The 18,957-nt window shown below is 40.2% G+C and overlaps 1 protein-coding gene across 1 annotated transcript in view; it reads left to right on the top strand.

Moving 5' to 3' along the window:
* Positions 1–17,607, top strand: part of UST (uronyl 2-sulfotransferase) — a 159,535-nt gene extending 141,928 nt beyond the window's left edge. Inside the window, exon 8 of the mRNA XM_027725299.2 lies at positions 13,961–17,607. Coding sequence (XP_027581100.1) covers positions 13,961–14,244 — 284 coding nt within the window. The 3' untranslated portion in view covers positions 14,245–17,607. The remainder of the gene's footprint in view (positions 1–13,960) is intronic.
* The last annotated feature ends 1,350 nt before the right edge of the window (positions 17,608–18,957 follow it).

Here is an 18,957-nt window from a genome sequence, read left to right as displayed (position 1 = left end):
TGGTGCCCTGAGTAGTTGTCTGGAGTTCAGCAGCAGGGATACTCCTCACTCATGCTGTATGCTGGTACACAGTAGGGTAGAGATGGATGTTGGCAAGAAGTTGACATGCAGTAGTGCTTGTAGGAGCAAGGATGAAGAATGCATATAAAACCAAAGTTTATATCGTGCCTTCTTACTGCTTTCCTTGTCTATCCAATAGATAGATCTGTGCATCGAGTGCTATTTGAGTTAAGCTTTTGGTGGAATTGTTTGGGGTGTTCTTGTGGGGTTCATTTGGGTATTTTTTAGCACTCCCATATTTTTTTCTGCAGTGATTACAGGAGCAAAGTTGATGACCTTAGTTCCCACTTTTACTGACAGAAAGCAGTGAAACTGCAAATCACATTTGCCTGTATATTAAATTTCAGAATTTACTTGGCACTGCCTTCTGCTGCTGGTGGAATACAGTATGGGGTCCCTGGCAGGCCCCAATACTTTGTGTAGTTGGAGAACATCTTATTTAGCCTATTTTAAGGGCAGACTTACCACTTAGCCAAAGGTTCTGCTTTGAATCACTGAAAATTATTATCCTTGGTGCATGTTTTTGCAAGCTACTTGTAGAAATCAATGGTTTGAGTTCCTGCTTAATTCAGCAGTTCAATTCATAGGCTGCTTCTTTTATCCTTCCAGACCACATCTTGGTGTACATCCCACTTGTTCAACAGGTTTTATTTTAACAGAAATAAAAAGTTAGTGCATAACCGCTTTGTGTATCATGTGCAGAAAGGTAAAAACTCCCAGTCCCACACATCTTTTCATATTATATACACGTGTGAGTAATGTAGTGAGAAGATGGCACGTGATACATTGGTATATTTTATTAGCAATTGGCAATGCCAGACCAATATTTTGATTTTGCAGTAGTGGCAGAACTTGCACAAATTGCCACTAAAATCAAAGGACAAATCTAGCACTGCATCCCTGTTGCTGAGTCTTAGCAGGAAAAAGAATAAAAAGCAGAAGAGATACAACAAAAGTATTTTGATAAACAGATGTCACCCACTTTAAAGTGTTGAATCTCAGTTTAATTTTTCCCATGCTACATAAATAGTTCCTTCACTTCCTTTAGCCATGCAGTTTTTCATTTCCTGCTGTTATTCAAACAAAATGGGGGGGGGGGGGGAAGTAGTTATATTTATGAGGACTCTATAGTTTGCTCAGTTTAGTGATTTTCGTTTCTTCAGTAAATGTACTTAATAAAATTAAATGCTCTGGGAATGTGCCAGAAATGCTGTCAGCCACTGTGGCAAGCAGATGGATGAAGTTTCAGCTGATATTGATGTGCCCAGGTTACTGTGTTTATTTAGAATCTGATGACCATAGTCACAGGACATACTAGAGTAGCCTGTGAGGAATGTGTTTTTAAAGAGCTCAGAGTCACAATTTCATATTCCCAGTACCTGTAGGTTTTCAGGAGAACTTGACCTCCATCTAGACACTGAATTGGGTTCTGGGACCCATATACTCAGCACTAAGACTGGATGTGAGGGTAATCTGGCTGTGACATCTGTCACCCCATTGATTGCCAGGGTTGATTTGGCTGATCTGGCTGGCTAGACCAGGTGTCCCATTCCTCCCTCAATGCTCCATGCTCCTGGAGCTGCATACTCGGTTGCAGTGGACAACCTCCCCAACGGATTTTTTGTGTGAAAAGTGATCCAGTAGAAAAGGACCTGAGGGTGCTGTTCGACAGTGGCTGAACATGAGCCAGCAGTGGCCCAGGTGGCCAAGAAAGCCAATGGCATCCTGGCCTCTCTGTGTGTGGCCTGCGTGTGGAAATAGCATGGCCAACAGGACTAGGGAGGACCAGGGCAGTGATTGTCCCCTTCCTGTACTCTGCACTGGTGAGGTCACACCTCAAATCCTGTGTTCAGTTTTGGGTCCCTCACTACAAGAAAGACATTGAGGTGCTGGAATATCTCCAGAGAACGGCAGTGGAGCTGGTGAAGGGTCTAGAGGGTGAGTCCTATGAGGAGCAGCTGAGAGAGCTGGGCTCCTTTAGTGTGGAGTAAAGGAGGCTCAGGGGAGACATTATCACTCTCTACAGTTATGTGAAAGGAGATTGTAGAGAGGTAGGGGTCAGCATCGATTCCCAGGCAACTAGCAACAGGACAAGAGGAAATGGCCTCAAGCTGTGCTAGGGGAGGTTCAGGTGGGACATCAGGAAAAATTTCTTCACTGAAAGGGTGCTTAAGCATTGGAATGAACTTCCCAGGGAAGTGATCGAGTCACCATCCCTGGAAGTGTTCAGGAAAAGACTGGGCATGACACTGCATGCTATGGTTTAGTTCACATGGTGGTGTTCAGTCAAAGGTTGGACTCAATGATCTTGGAAGTCTTTTCTAACCTTAATGATTCTTTGATTCTAAGACAAAACCTGATTGTGTGCATTGGCCACCCACTGAGCCCTGAGCCTGGGTCATGCACATACGCTTTAGGGCATACATATATCCAACATGGTCAGTGTCCCTTCTACATAAATGTACACTAAGCCTCCCAATGGTGTTTTTTGGTTTTTTGGATAGGCCTTTATAAAGCTGGCTTGATTGTTTATTTTTCCATTGTCTCTTCTTACTATGGAAACCCTGGGTGTACCATTTTCTCAGATAACTTTTTCATCATATTTTCCATTGAACTTCAATAAAATATTCTGGTTTGATTTAAAAAATTATTTTTCTAGTAAGCTTAGGAAATTGAGTAGGATTTTGTAGATTCAGAATCAGATTCATTGTTTTGAGAAATAGCTGTTGAAACTGGGCACTGAAATTTTAACTTTTTGTTCTGAATGGTATTTTCTGTGTTACATTATCAGATAACTTTATTTATAGAGCTCACACAGCATTGATGCCTTCTCTGCTTCTCACTCTGCCCCTCAATCAGTAGGCTGGGGATGGGCAAGAGGTTGGGAGGGGATACAGCTCATAACATATAATGTCATGGTCAGCAATCAATAAAAGCAGAGGTGGAGGAAGAAGAGCGGGGTCTTTGGCTTCCAGGTTGGCCATTGCTCAGACACTGACTGGAGGATGTGGTGAGAGATGTCACTTGCATCACTTACCCACCAACCCCCCGCTTTAAACTGTACTTATCTCTACCCATAAGTTTTCTTCCTTTTGTTCTTCCTGTTCTCTCTCTCCTCCCATTGTGGGGCAAGGGAAGGGAGCAAGAGGCCGAATGGGTACTTGACTGCTGACTAGGGTCAACACACCTCAACAGGGTTTCCCTCTTTATCTTGATATAACTTCTAGCTTTGCATGTCTTGTGGGTAATACTCAGCACCTTTATTCCACCACTCCTGAAAATTGCAACGTAGAAAAAAAAAAAGCCTAGTTTGTTGCAGGTTTAGTGTTCCTTTTAGTAACCTTGCTCCCTCCCAAAACTGATTTATCTTCAAGAGCTTTTCCTAATTGTTGTCACATCCTTCCTGGTTTCTGTCTCATTTTGTCCTCATTCAGAGGTGTTAATGTTTATATGTGCCCATAAATACTGAAATGGAAGAAGATAGCAGGTCATTTTATTTCCTGTTTTGTTAATCACAAGGGAAAGTTTTGTGCAGTATAACCTTCAACACAGTAGTCCTTATGTCAAGTCTAGTATTGTCATTAAACTAATGTGCAGAATATCCTGGAAACTTTGATACTGACCAGTCTCTCTAACGCTGGCATGAAATTACTGATTGAAACACTGCAGACATAGATCATTTTGCAGGATTAAGTGCAGGAGCAGTGGCTTTTCATACCCTCTAAGTCTCTCATTACAATTCATGTGTGCTTTCACACTCACTCAGCATTCTCACTCACTGAGTGAGAATGGTTAAGGCTACTGAGAATATACTTCCTGTAAACAAGGTGATAGATAGCAGAACAATGTGCCCATGTAACTCTTCCCTGTCAGAACAGTAATGTTAAATGCGAGTTTAATTTAAAAAGATCATTGAGCAAGCTCTGGTTCCTCTGTGGATTATTCTTCCTGCAGATGCACAAGCAAAAATGGTCAGAGTGTGCTGGAGCTGATCATGTCAGTCACTGAAGACAGGTGAGAGGTACTATGGGGGCAGCTTTCTTTGCTCCTGGCTGGTACAGATGCATGGGATACATAGGGAGGCCTTCGTCTTCAAAGATCTTAGTCTCTTAAGCATGTCAGAAATGCTATTTCCCCCCTCCTTCAGGAGGAATATGTATTGCTTGGAATATAGAGCAAGTACATGCATGTGAAAATCTTAATGATGTTTGAACAGCTTCTAAGCACCAAAAAAAACATCCTGTGAGGCTGGTGAGAAGAGCCGCTGTATCTCTGTAACCTCTGCAACAGCATCTGCCTCAGAGATATCCAGAAGAGGCACAACCCCTCAAATTGTAATGAATCTCAGGTGTCCCAGGTTCCTCAATGCAGACTGGGGCTGCAGGCTCTGTTACAGAGGCAGTGAAAAGCCAAGTGTGAATTCACCTTGACTTGGGTTGAATGACCTTGTGGAAATCCAGCAGGAGCCTTGGACACTGTGAAGTCCTGAGATAGCTATATGTTTGGCTTACCTATCTGTTAGACCCTTGGAGGTACATAGAAATTTCTGTCTTTTTGTGAGTGAGGATGCTCACCCTTCACATGAGCTTATTAGTGCAGACATAGAGAGCAGAGTCGGTTGCCTGGAGCTTCCTGGAAGGAGGAGAGATGCATTCTTGTTTCTGGTTCATAGTGACCTCAGTGGACACGAAGACCCTGGCAACCTTAGGGCTTAGTGCTGTGGAGACATTATACTTTGCCTTCTAGCCTGAACAGTAGAGAATCAAGACGTTGCCTCTCCAGGAAAAGCACAGGGTGAGAATTGCATTAGCTACACTGTGAGATTACTCTCCTCTCCCAGGACTTCCAGTTAATATAATTCCCCTTTTTTTTATTTTTTTCTCTTACTGAAACAAGTCTGCCTGTGTTAAACAACGGACCCTTTTCCTCAGTTTTGGCCAGAGGAGGAAGCCTTTGTCCCGATCTCCTGGCAGCTGGCCAAGGCAGTCAGGCTGTGGGCCAGGAGGGGGTGAACTTGAAAGGAACAGTGTGTTGTTTCTGCTCTGGTAGCATTCTTCCTTTTTCAGCAGTGCCTCAGCCCCTGGCTGCTTTCAGTCGCTCATTATACACAGAAGAACCTAAGGGCAAAAGAGACAATTTTCTCTTGACTGCCTGTAACTTGCAATAATAAGAAATAAAACCGTCTGGGGGCTTCCAGTTGTCTGTGTGCAGACGTAGTTGGGAGAAAATCTTAGAACTGGCAACTTTCTCTCAAGGGAGAAAATAACTGATAGCACCTTTTTTTTCTTCATTTTAATATCAGCTTTTGTACAGCAACATGCATCTTCCCAGGTCTGTATATCCTATCAGTTGTGGTTTTACCTTGGCAGTGCATAAATTTTATTATTGGCCATTACTTTAACCCTAGTTAATATTTTTGCTTTCATTTTTCATTTCAGTAGTTATTTTTATATAAAGAAATAGACAGTCATAGGTATGCTCTAGGAAGACAGGAAGAGGCCACACTTAGAATTAATAATTTTTAAGACCATGTTCTCAAACATCTTCTTTTAAATTAAAATGTAGGATTACATCCCATTCCTGCAAGTCCTGACACTACAGTGTGGTGACCACTAGATTTAGGCAGTCAACAACTGGAAACAGTAGCAAATAAGGTGTTCAAACGTCTTCCAAAAGTGAAATTGGTATTAAGGTATCTCAAAGGCAGTGACAAAGTGTATGTGGTGCTCCTGACTTGGAAGCTGACACGAGCAAGACATTTGCAACTTCCATCTGTGAAAGACTTAAATGGATCATTGGGTCATTCAACTTGGCTTCTTGTGTGCTCCAGGCCACACAGTCTCTCTTCTACATAGAGACCAGTATCTGGAGTTCATTAAGTTGTCCAGCACTGATGCAAAAATATCAAGTGATAGCAAATCAACTATTTTTGTTTCGTTCTAGAAATAATCACCTTCACCACTTTAAAAAAACTGTGCCTTACTTCCAGTCCACATTTGTCTGGTTTCTGCTTCCAACCCTTCTTTACCCATAGTTTTCTCACCATGAAAATATGCAGATGCTGTAAACAAATCACCTCTCAATCTCTTTTTTTTGGTAAGCTGACCAGAACGAATTTATCATCTTTCTCCAAAGTGTCCCTTTCAACCCCACTATTCATTCTGAGGCTGTTTTCGTACTCTGTCTGATTTAGGATGTGGTTACAAAACTGGATGCTATATGCCAGTGTTTCACTCACCAATACTATATATGGAAGTAAAGATACCTCTACCTCTCTCCATCCCTCTTGGACATCTTAACTTGCACAGCGTGTCTCTTCCATCGCTTCCTTTTTGTGGACAAAAATCACAGATAGCAGCCTACTGTGACTCGAAGCACAAAGGCAATATGCCTGCTCTAGATTCTCAAGTCCTGGGCTGTATCTCTGCAGATTTTCTGCATGACATAGCTGTGGTGAAGCTTTCTTTGCTCATAAGCATTGCTGAAATTTGTCTCGGTCACTGCAACTCTCTCTTCTCTCTGCAAAAAAGTTATAATGCTATTTATTATCTGCATAACCTACTATGCAACACTGTTCACAAGCAATCTGTAAGAACCTATTTTTAAACTGTGGTTTTGTCAGATCCAAATTTGACTGGATTCATTCAATAACACTTAAACAGCTATTAAAGATACATTAGAAATTGTGTATGAACTGCAACCATAGCAGTTCTTTTGGCAATTCAAACTAGACAATCCTGGCATTTCCTCTGCAGATGACTTTGGTTTTGGCACCTCCATCTCTGTCTAGTTCAACTTAGAAGTTGCTTAATGGCTATAAAAGTACCTGACCACATTTTCATAAGAATCTGCCTGTTCAGTCTACCAATGTGGGTTATTTTTCAGCTTTTCTTTTCCTTCTGTGGTAACCTACCTGAACTGGGAATGCAACATAAAAATGCAGCAAATAAAGGAGTCTCTTAGAAGATCCCATTGAGATTTGTTGTCTGATCTTGTGTGAGATACAGCACATTTCCAGGCTGGGGGCAGGAGCAGAGGCAATGTGTGGTACGGGAGGGTCGGCTGAGGTGTCTCACGCCAGCTAGAAATCCATGTTGTTACTGGTAGGAGCAAAGGCATAGCACCATGAAGTTTCCAGGAGGAGAGTTAGAAATTTCATGATAAATACTTACGGGGGGGGGGGGGGGGGGGGGGGGGGGGGAGAGGCGAAACTCAGAGAGTGGTAGCTGTTTACAAAGTATGGAGAAAGTTATATGTTTGCATTGCTGTGTGTTGTAAGGCAAGTGTTTCATAATAGTGATATAATGCTTAAATGGTATATCAGAGCACTGTTGAATGCATATCACTGTTGCATTGTTCAGTTGACAGCCACATCAGTGTAGTGTTGACCTCTGCAATATATTCCAAATATATATTACTTGCATACTGTAAAAAGATGTTTCTTTTGTTATTTAAGGCCTTATTAGCCTATGGTACTTCTTACATTTATCATTTATCGCTAACTTTTTTTTTTCTATCTTCTTTATGTTTCTTCCTTGTGCTGATTTTATGCCATGCCTCCTTGATGTTTTCATCCTTGAGCATTGGTAGTTGTTTGATTGCATGTCTTTCAGATTATCTCTGTGAGCTCTTCCTGGCTAATCTCTGTTTTGGCATCCCCCCGTTTTTCTTTGCCAGGTTATCATTATCAGAGCTTCCTGAATATTTTCAATGTTAATATAAATAAACTATATTAGGTTAACAGTGAGATTATTCTTCCCTCTGCTTGCTTTATTCATTGTAGTGGTAAGAAAGAATTTGCTGTATCTGTCTCACCTATTTCAGTCTCTGTCATAGACAGACATGATTTTACAGTGTCCGTGCTAATTACAGTCTGGTGTATTTGCTCCCAAGATCCCTGACTGATAATTAATAGGACATTCTATTTGCCTAGGATTGCAGATCTGTGAAATTCTGTGTATTTCCTTGACCTCTGGAGAGCTGTCCTTTCAGAGAGATCCCTATCTGACCTTTAGGAGATAGGGAATTGCTGTGTGCCAGTGTGCTAGAGTTCTCCTAATGCCCTAGAGTTAGGAGTTGTCCCATGTTAGCAAAGCAGCACAGTAATTCAGAATGAAGTGGTAAAACAAAGTAAGCATTGCTAGTGAGCCTAGTATAACTGTCCTCAATATGCACATGAGTGTCTAATCTTTATCTACATGTTATTAAAACTTATACTGTATTTTGTTGATGGGAATGGCAGAATAGAGTAAGCTAGCAGTAAAGAGGTTAATAATAGGGGTTCAAAGTATTTCAGATAAAGTTAGTAGATACTATGGGACAAATTACTACTTAACTTTTCCATCAGCTTTGATTTTTAATATACGTCTGCCTGGTCAGTGACTGTGTTGGGTTTTCTCCACCATCACTGCTTTCCTTTAGCAAATGTGGGCCTATGCAAGGTGCTCCATCACATAGTGCAGCTACAGCGCACCATCCCTCTTCCAGCATGGAACCAGAGTCCTGCCCCAGGCCTGAGACTCCTGAGTGGAAGCAGTCCTGTGGCCTTTGGAAAGACAACATGCGAGCCCAACACATCGGTGTCTCATCCGTTCTCCCCAAACTGTCCTTTCCCAGATATCCTTCAAGAGCCAGGCTAAAAATTTCAAGTTTGAAAAGCGGATCAATTGTGCCAGAAAATTTTTTTGCTGAGCTGCAGTTCGACATTCTGAGTGCAGATCATTTCAAGCATAGCCGTCAGAGCCCTGTTTAGCACCACAGTAGTCATTTGGGAGGCGTATCAAGCAGAGGTCCTCACTGATGCGTACGTCACATCTAACCGCAGTGACATACATTTATTGCCATTTAAAACTGTGGAGAAGTAGGTATGTGCTGTAGCTCAGCTGCATACGACTGAAATGCAGGGCCTCCCTGTGTAGTTCCAGGAAATGAGTTTGCTCTATCTGTGACAGCCATCGTGTTCACACAGCCATAAGAGCCGCAGAGCTCGGCGTGGAGTTTTTCCTCTGCAAGCACTAGGCAGGCAAGCCCACAGTTCTACTGGCCTGCAGCCATCCTGCACTGCCTCCAGCCAGGCTCACCTCTCTGCACTGGATCCCCAAGGGTGCTGGGCTTCCCGAGGCTTCATCCAGGAGCAGCAGTGAGGAGGAGCCTCTGCATCGCACCCACCAAAACAGCAGGACACTGGAGAGCACGTCATGCTGAAATTCTCTTTTGAAGTGGAGAATGCCTTTAGGTTTATTTTATCTAAATATGGCAATTCAAGGTTTTTTGAGCCACAATGTATAAAACTCATTTTCCCCTATGGTTTGGATTGCTGCAGTGAGTAATGCCAATTTCTTACTTTTTTTGAAAAAAAAAAAAAAAAGTGAGTGTGTGGAAAGTAATAGTAAATGTTCATCACTTGGTTACCCCAAAAAATTTAATTTTCTTCATCCCTATCTGCATACCAATTTAGTCTTAATTCAAGGTATGAGCAGGCTGCACAGGGAGGTTGCATTACTGGATAGTACATTCGTTTTAGTAATTTAAAAGAATGCCTAAGCAAACACAGTTTTAAAAAAATAACCCTAAGAAGTAAATGGTGTAGTTTGTTGCCCTCCATCTGCTTAACTGTCTCAAAGGTCATAAAATAGGGATCCTTTGGTGGAACAGCTGGGTTTATGTAGCATATGCAGATTGGTATTTTGGCTTTAAGCCAAATCTACTTAATTTTCCATTTTTGTTCTATGACGAGGAGAGGTGCTTATGGTTTCAAGGGGCAGTTCTGTGATTTCATTCATTTTTGTACTAAAGGGCCTTTTAAGATATTTAAGCTTAGAAACCAATCTAAATAAAACTCAAGTGCAAAAAAAAAAGGTAGAGTTCACTTGTTTTATCAAAAGGCTGAGCCTACAGCCAGGCACAGTCCCAACTGGAGCCATCCAACAACCCACACCTCACAACTCTTAATGCACTGCAGTTACTGATCATGATGCTGCAGGGCAAATGAACAGGAACCAGAAAATTTACATTGCTCCTGCAGCCTGCCAGAGTATGGGTGTTTCTGTCTGTCATATGTATACTTCTGTAGCCATAGGTGTGCACGTAGAGCAAAGAAGAATTGCACACATCCAGAAACCTCTTTATGCCATTGTAACAGCAAATTCAGAGGAGGAGCATATTGTGCTGGCTTGCAGCACTGGGCTGCTCCCTGCCTGGCACACCACCAGTACATTGCCTTTGGCCGGTCCTGCCCCCACTGACTGCCCCTCCAAGAAAACAGTCCTTTCACCTTGTCATTGTTGGCAGCGCTCCTGGGCTGAGCACAAGTGCCTCTATCTCCTGGGAGAAGCAGCCACCGAAGGGAGCTGGAGCTGTGAAAGTGGCTTTTCCCACATAGAGTCCTGGAGGGACTGTATAAGTAAAGAGCTTTTTCCAGTGAGCTAAATGGAGTTTTCTGTAACAGAAATAACTTACGTAAAATAAAAATGAAGTTGGCAAGCAGTATAAAGGCTTAAGCTTAATAAATGCAATATTTAGTAGTGTATATTTGCTGCTGAGTTTGTAAAGAAAACCAGACTGCAAAGCTGGCAGGAGCTAAGCACCAGAAAGGAATGTCTTGAAGTGCTCAATAATCATAAGGAAGCAGTTTCCTTCTCTCCCAAGGACAGACTGAGTACAGTGGCCTTCCTAGTGTGGTCATCTCATACCCATCAATGGCAACTTGAAGGCAACTTGGATAACTTGACTGATAATTTAAAAATATGAGACATTTGTTACTCTGTTCTGGTCTATGGGTAAAGGTGGTATAGAAGAGAATAAGCTCTTAGGAAACACAAATATTTTCACCAAAATATTTCACACTATTCACTAACTACAGCTAGTGCTTTCTATGCTAATGTCTGTTTCAAATGCAAGCACTTCATGATCCTTCCCCTATACTTTTTCTTAGCTAAACAACATGTTCAAAATTGCATCTGTGGTTTTCTGGTTTTATATATTTTAATCATTGTACTCCTATCGAAATAAAACTAAACAAATTGATAAACAGTCAGGTTACATAGAGCATATTTCACCATACATGACTGTAATTTAAGAACAAAGAACTCTGTCTACTAAGCTGTTTTTACTTCAGTATACAAATAGAGACAGAGATTTCAGTGTAAAGAACTAAAAAGTTTGGTGTGAAAGTTCCATTTAATTACACAGCCATGTGTTTTAATTGTTACCAACTAATGAAAACCATTTGTCCTTTAGAGAAGGAATTAAAAGTACAAATGCAGAATAGAATTAGTGCTTTAAATAATTTTTTTGTGATTTAGAACACTGTTGCACTGGCTAAGCTAGTCAACATATTCTGTCTTTGTATCATATTCTTCCTAAATTTCAAATTATTCTGCTGCAGTTGGTAAGCAAAACTGAGAGGGAGAATAGCTATTTCAGATATAACTTTTTTTTCTGCACCAGATGTATATGATGCAATGAAGTCCAATGAATGTGAGAATGTCCAGCCCAGCAGCACTTGTCTTATGTAGTATTATTAAAATGTTCTCAGTTGTATTTCTCCAATTCCTTTACTCTGAAAGAGGAAAATGTGTGTCCATTGACTGAAAACCAAATTTGTTTATAGGTGTGGATACCCCTAAGCTATATGAATATTAATCTTTTAAAATTTAAAGAAAGCAGTTAATTTTCACACTGCTGTACTTTGGCCATCTGTTATACTTTTCAAGATTTAAAATCTTGTACCAACTTCTTGCCTAAAAATCATTGCTGTTGTGTTTGCTAGATGGGCCTACTCATCTTTTATTACCTCTTGGAATAAAAGAGTTTGCCTTTGCTTAAAATTCCTCTCTTCCCTAAGAAGTTATTCTTGATTATTTCTCTTGAATAAATATATTGCTTGTGGCATCCCAAGAACAACTCACTTTTCCTACTAGGAACCATCAATGCATGCCTTAGCTTTATGTGTAACCAGTTATGGAAACATGTTTCTCTGTAGAGCTGTTAAACGTATGTTAAGCTTTGCTGGCAGGGGCTTGTTCTGCCCATGTGAGTAAAACTCTGCCTATGGTAAAATCACATTTTGATTCAGGGACTCCCTTTGGAAGTGAGAGTAGTTGCTGCCACTGGAACCCAGTTGGCAACATGAAATGTTCTTTGTTGTCGGCTTACTCCTTGTAAGTTTTTTCTTTGCCATCCTTCGTAGCCTGATCCTTTTGAATACTTCCAATTTGCAGAACTTCCATTTTAAAATCCAACTCTTCTTCACTGCAACAGTTTATCTATGTAGTCATGTAGAACCATGTGAATTTCTGTGTGGCATTTGAGGCATCACAAATATAAATACTAGGGAAAGAATAAGCAGCAGAAGCCAAGATGTTATCCTAAAAAACAAACAAATAAACAAACAAAATCCCAACCAACCCAAACAAACAAAAACCAACCAAACAAAACAAAACAAAAAAACCACTAAAAAAAAAACCCAGTTCTCATGCAGACCTTGCTGTTGTAGCAAAGAGCAAGAAAGTGAAATAAGGACCAAAAAGATTAAAATTAATCTCTTGGGTTTAGAGTCGTAGAAAATGGCCTTAATGTGTCCCCAAGTCAAGTGGCTTTCTTCAGGACAGAACCAGTTAATCTGCTCTTAAAATCCTCCAAAGATCCAGCTTTTGTAACATGTATGTGCTACTGCACTACCTAACTATCCTTGCCACAAAAAAGGTTTTTTACTAATGTCTAACTGGTCTCTCCTTACTTCCATGCAAGCCTTTTCATCTTGCCATGTCTGGACCCAGGTGTATTCTGAGGCTATTACAGTCATTTCCATGGACATCACATTCTCTTAGAGTAGCATCTGAGGCTTATTGGATTGGAGCACTGAGCTTTCAGGAAGCCTAATTATATAAGTTAGTACTTCATTTTTATAACAATCATTTCCATTTTTCCTAAAGGAAGTTGCAGTTGATAGAGGAGATATAGTGATACTATAGGTCAGTACTTCTAGCTTTCTCTGTTCTTCACAGTTGACTTTCAGTTACATCTCTGTCTTGGAGAAAAACAAAATGCTTAGGATACTCTGACAGCCTGTTGCCATCTGGTAGAAACAGCAGAATTATTGCCTTGAGAGTTTGCTTTACATCTTGTTTAAATACATTCATCTACAATGGTAGACTAATTTATTGAGAGAGGAGGCAAAGAGGAAATTTATTTCTTTTGTTAGGAGCTCAAATTCTTTATCAACAATAAGGGTGTTGTATTTCAGTTTACCAAAACAAAAGTTGTTAGGTGATGAAAAAAATAGTGACATTTTCCTGTCCCGGGGCATGGCAGGAAGATGAGTCTAGTTCAATTAACAAGTATAACAGGATCAGAAATTTAGTAGGCACAAATCAGTCTTGACGTGTCATGTGGTGATGCCAGCAATGCTTTAGTGCTAGCCTGAGATGGATTCAGGCTGATAAATATCTGTTTAGATAATAAAGCACAACTGAGACAGGTCACCATATGCCACATAGGAAATAATTGATTAGTTCAGCTCAGTGGTGTGCTTGATATACTTGACATGCATCAAATTTCCAAAGCTAGGCAAGATTGTGGGTTTCTCTACATGTTTATGCTCATAATTCATATGACCTAATTTGTGTTTCCAGATAACCATTGATGATTAAGATCTTCGGTGACTGCAAACAATGTGAAATGCCATGTATGAACTAGCCGTATTTAAACATTCAAGTCTGACTTCAAACAGCTATATTTTCTCACATCTTGTTAAAAGTAAATTCATTATAAGGAGACAGCTTGAGCTCATTTGTATCACTAATGCAGTAGGGCCATGCCTTACTGTTTTAATAAAAAAGTTTAGGTCTGGTCTCATTAATCAGCACCCATCATGTTGCTTTTTGTTCTTTCTTTACAGAGCATAGGAAACTTGGCAATCTGACTGTGACAGTGAAAAAAACCGTCCCCTCTCCAGAAGCAATACAGATCCTCTACCAACGCATGAGATATGAATACGAGTTTTATTACTATGTCAAAGAACAGTTCCACCTGCTAAAGCGCAAGTTTGGACTGAAGTCTCATATCAGGAAACCACGTCCCAGACCTGAGTTCTTCATTCCTTCTCCCCTGGAAACAGAGGAACCGATAGATGACGAGGAAGAAGATGATGAAAAGTGGCTAGAGGATATCTATAAAAGGTGATGGATTGAAGAACTATCCTTTATCTTCTGGTCACCCCTCCAACTTTCTTAAGATTTTTTTAATTATTATTAAAAGTAACTCCTTAAGGGACTGAATTAATGCGCAGCAGATTTGAAATGGAACAGAAGAGACCATTCCCACATGCTGGAGCCATTGGGAGATACCTGGTTTTGCAGGTTTGATTCATTATATGGTGTTGGCTTTATAGCATCCTTGCTATAGCATGGTTCAAGAGGGAATTACCTACCATCTATCACAAAATAACTTTTGGAATACACAGTAGTCCCTTGGAAAGCTGAAAAACATAAAAGAATAGATTAGACAGTCTTGAAAAGTAAATTTTATGGATTCTTGTCTCTCTCTTTGTCCAGAAACAGGTCTCCATTGCATAACACTGTGGCATTAACTACCAGCTATGTGAGCTACAGGCAGTAAGCCATTTGGGAAGTGCCTCTTTCTATCCAAAGCACACTGGTATCCCAGTGGTATGATCAGAGCCCTTGCTTTGTCTGTGCACATCCAAGGATACCAGGCTCAGAAAGGGGCTTTGTAATGGCTTCTTAAATTACCCTGTGCAGGAGAAACGAGGCTGCTATTCTGGCAAATCAATACTATTGGGTGTAAGGCAAGTTACAGGAACCAGATATTTTTGGTAAACCCTTCTAGTTCTTAGAGGGGGAAAAGTTACCAGGCCAGCGAATGGCAACAACAAATCAAAAGTGCCAGGCAGGGTTACCTAAATGGTAGAGTTTTGTTTCAGTAGTTGAGTATATTTCTATTAGACTCTAAAGGAGAAGGTGCAGCATATGGTTTTTTATGTTCAGGAATGGTATTTGTATATTTTCGTTTCTTCTTATGAGTCACAAATCCAAAGATATAGAGAGAAAGTAATTTAAAAACTTAGATGATCTGTAACCCTTATTAAGCATGACCTGTATTTCTGCAACTGCAGAATTTAGTTGTTCACATCTGAAGCTGAACGCAGCTGTCCCACCAGTGCAAACACCAAACTCCTGCTTTTACCATGGCTAGAAGGAAAATTAATACACAGCTTCTCTAGTTGAAATATTTCAGAATCATAAAACAAAGAAAGGAAGATACATTCTGTGAAACCAAAGCTGATTCAATGATAGGTTGTTAAGAGAGTCACTGTGAAAGTTGCCCTTATTAATCACTACAAGTATTATCTACCAACACTAGAAAGGAGATCAGTGGAAGCTGGGAGGGGAAAGAGAAATAGCTCCAATATGTTGTCTTTAAGGTGGATGTCCCCAGGGTGGGGTTCTCTGTGACATGCGTGCTTGCCAGCTATTTGGCAGCCTGCCAGGACTGGTGGTGCAGAAGTGACAGACCTGCAGGCAGCCTTGGGCAGAGCTCTTTGGCCATCTGCTCCATAGCAGAATAGGGGGGAGTTTGGGGTCTTGATGAGGCCTTGGCCTCTTGTGCACTGTTGTTGCCAGAGGAAGCTGTGCTAACAGAGGGTAATAGCAATAAAATCCTGTCCTTAGAGCACAGGAAAGAAGCAGAGATGAAGAGATGCAGCTGCTTGCCAGGATGAGGACAACCCACCTCTGTCTATCTCATATCCTTTCTCAAACATCTACAGAGCAATTTTTGCTTCTGATTCTGCAGCTGCCATCTGCAAGGTCATACTTCAGTTTGCAATAACAGGCAGAAGTTATTTTGTGATGGATGAAGCATATAAGCTCAAATGTGCTTTCCAAGGGTTTCCTCTTCCATGAGCCTGCTGACAGCCAATAAACATTATGGTCCATCTTCTTCACCAGTCAGTCTTTACCTACACGCAGAGAATGAAAATAAAGAAGTGTAGTTGTGTTAAGACAAGATGCTAACTTACAGAAAATATTAGGAAGAAGATTCTCTTCTCACAGTTAACATCCCAGGTTGGTGTTAGCAATGCACTACTGTGGGGGAGCATGTAAAGAAAGCTGAAAATGGCACAGATAATAACTAACATATTAGCTAAAATATGAATCTGCTGCATTGTATATTTTAAGTGGTTTCTATGAAATTACATTGAAAGAGTAATGATTAGTGTACACACTGTGGAGTTGTTATATTTTGGAAAGAAAACTAGTATTCTCATGTTTCTGAAATTCTGTTTGAATCCTTTTTTTGCCAATGTTTTAACAGAATATAGTCACTTAACACATTCACCCTTCCTGGAAGTTCACTGCTGCTTACAGTAAAGTCTGTTTTTATCTGTTTATTTAATGGTATCTTCAACCATCACTACTTATATTCTCAATATAAAACCTGTTTAATGATTTACTCGCTAGGTTTTAATGTTGTTGTATTTTTCATAACAATCAACCTGGCCTCTCCTTGAATGGTACTTCTTAAGTTTATCTGGCACATAGCATCTAATATTCCTGGTCCTGTGGCCTATTTCTCTGTCATTAAATGTATTTTACGGAACTGTTAACAGGTACATTTTAAGCTGGTTAATCTTTGACTTATTTATTGAAACTTTTCAGCACATTCCAAATTCTAAGTTGCTCAGGAAGAAGTTGATTTAAATGATTATGTTTTGATCTGATGAATATTTCTTATTCAAAAAAAAAATCATTGTTTGCAAACCTTTAGCCTGTGACAGTTTTGTAGGAAGTGCCATGCATGTACTTGTAGGTCTTTGTGGGGGAAAAAGGTGGGTGCTCGACACTTATAAAAATAAGAAAATATATGTGTACATTAGCTTAGCTATAAATGAAAGCAACATATGTTTTGGGATGAAATCTTCTTTAACTTATTCACTACTATCTTCTGAAATATCAGTAAGCCATATGACTCTCTATTTTTCAGTCCAGCGATGTTTAAAAATAAAACTTGCACATTTCTTCCTGGCGCCATAATCCACTTGCTTGCACTAGTTTTCCTACCTGGGTACAGCAGCTGAGGGTAAGACACTGGAGTTGCACCCAGCAGAACAGTGTTGGAGTTGGCACAGTGTATCATCAAGTACGCTAAAGTCATACTTTAGCAGTGAGACTGGGACAGGTTGCCACCGGGTTAATTCTATTTCTCAAACTATCTGAAGGTGTGAGAGTGAAGTCAGAATTATTTTACTTACTTTGGATATGCAGTCATGACCCTGAAATACCTTGTCTGTGTTCTGTGGCTGCTAAGTAGAAAGAAGCTTTATCCTGGGGAGAGACAACTTAGTCCCTATACACTGCTTTTTACTAGATGTGGTATTTGATGGCCAGGCATAAAAGCTCCAGTAGTCAGAGTGATGTTATAATGTAAGTGAAGCATCAGTGCCTTCACAATAAAGAAAGAGTCAACCATTGTTAAAATGCAGCAATCTGGAAAAAATAAATTTTAGTCTTAAGTTTCAAGTGACAGTGACAAATGGTGCCATTTTTTTGTTTCTGTTTATTTTACTTGTCTTCCACATAAACTGTGTTGGTGATGCAAGGCTAAGTCCAAGTATCTGAAATGTTCTCTACTTGTATGTAGAGAAGTAGCTTGGCAGAACTGAAGGTATGTGAACCTGATTTGAAGCATTTCAGTTTCTTTGCAATTCTTTATCATTGAACCTTTGATGAATTTGATTGAATGTTACAATACAGAATGGTATGTTTTATCATAAAGACACACACAAACCCACAAATTTTACACGTAGGAGAACAGATCTGTGGATCCCAGTTATAGAATTCTTCCTCCTTTCAATATTTGACATAAGAAAATTTAATGTAAAGGTATGTTTTATGACTAATAGATCAAACCACACTGCATGCCAACCTTGGTCCTCTTATCAAATGAAAAAACATTGTCTGCCAAAGAGTAAAACTCTACATCCTCTTAAAAAATAATTTAATTTCCGGTTAAGGGTAATGGTGTTCTGATCTTTCCCTCCATTTTAAGAAAGGGAACATCTGTGACATTAGACCATTAGCCTAAAACAACACAGCAACATTTTTGAGAGCTAGAATACTGTAATACAATACTACAGCATTCCTTCTGTTTTATTTTTAAGGAACTGGCCCTTATTGCAAAGAGTTCAGCAAACATGTAAAATGCTATTGATCAGTCTGTTTGCATGAGCCAAGACCAGAGTAAACAACTGAGCATTGCTACGTATAGACCTTCATACACAGAATCCATGGGAAAAACGAGGATGTTACCGAACCTTGTAAGTGCCTGTCTAGTGGTGTTGGAATCACCAGAAGTGCTTTTGCAGGGTTCCCAGAGGACTCTTTGCAAAGTTAGGCACTGCTTAGGTGCCCACAGGTATGGTGGGAAGGGTGCTGGAAGGCAGATCTATGAGAAATGGCCATTTGGGGGTGAAAAAAATTCCCTGCATGGTCATATGTTTTCTTTGGTTTGCCCAGAAATGGCATTGCATGCCAAGCTGCAGCATGCAGTGAACTTCAAATCTCAGTTGTAAGCTTTAGAAAATAGAGGTGTGTGTAATGGGAGCACCAGCACATTGTAACGATTGTGTCACAGCACCGACGTCTGACACTGTCATATTGGAAGAATCTGGAGGTGGGGTGGAAGGTTGTTACGGAGGACAACAGGATGGGGAAGGAAGAGGGTTTTCTGCAAACACATATTTGGCCTTTCAGACACTATAAGATGGCAAGATTTGACCAGTGGTTTATTTTAATGTGGATTTTGAATATAAACATGTGGATTTCCTTTTCTGAGTATGTAAAGGGAGAATGTGAGTTGGTTTTGTATTTAACC

The sequence above is a fragment of the Pipra filicauda genome, unplaced genomic scaffold, assembly GCF_003945595.2.
Source record: "Pipra filicauda isolate LSUMZ 115617 unplaced genomic scaffold, ASM394559v2 scaffold42_size3861933_pilon, whole genome shotgun sequence".
Taxonomy (NCBI): domain Eukaryota; kingdom Metazoa; phylum Chordata; class Aves; order Passeriformes; family Pipridae; genus Pipra; species Pipra filicauda.
This window is presented reverse-complemented; position numbering and strand designations above follow the sequence as displayed.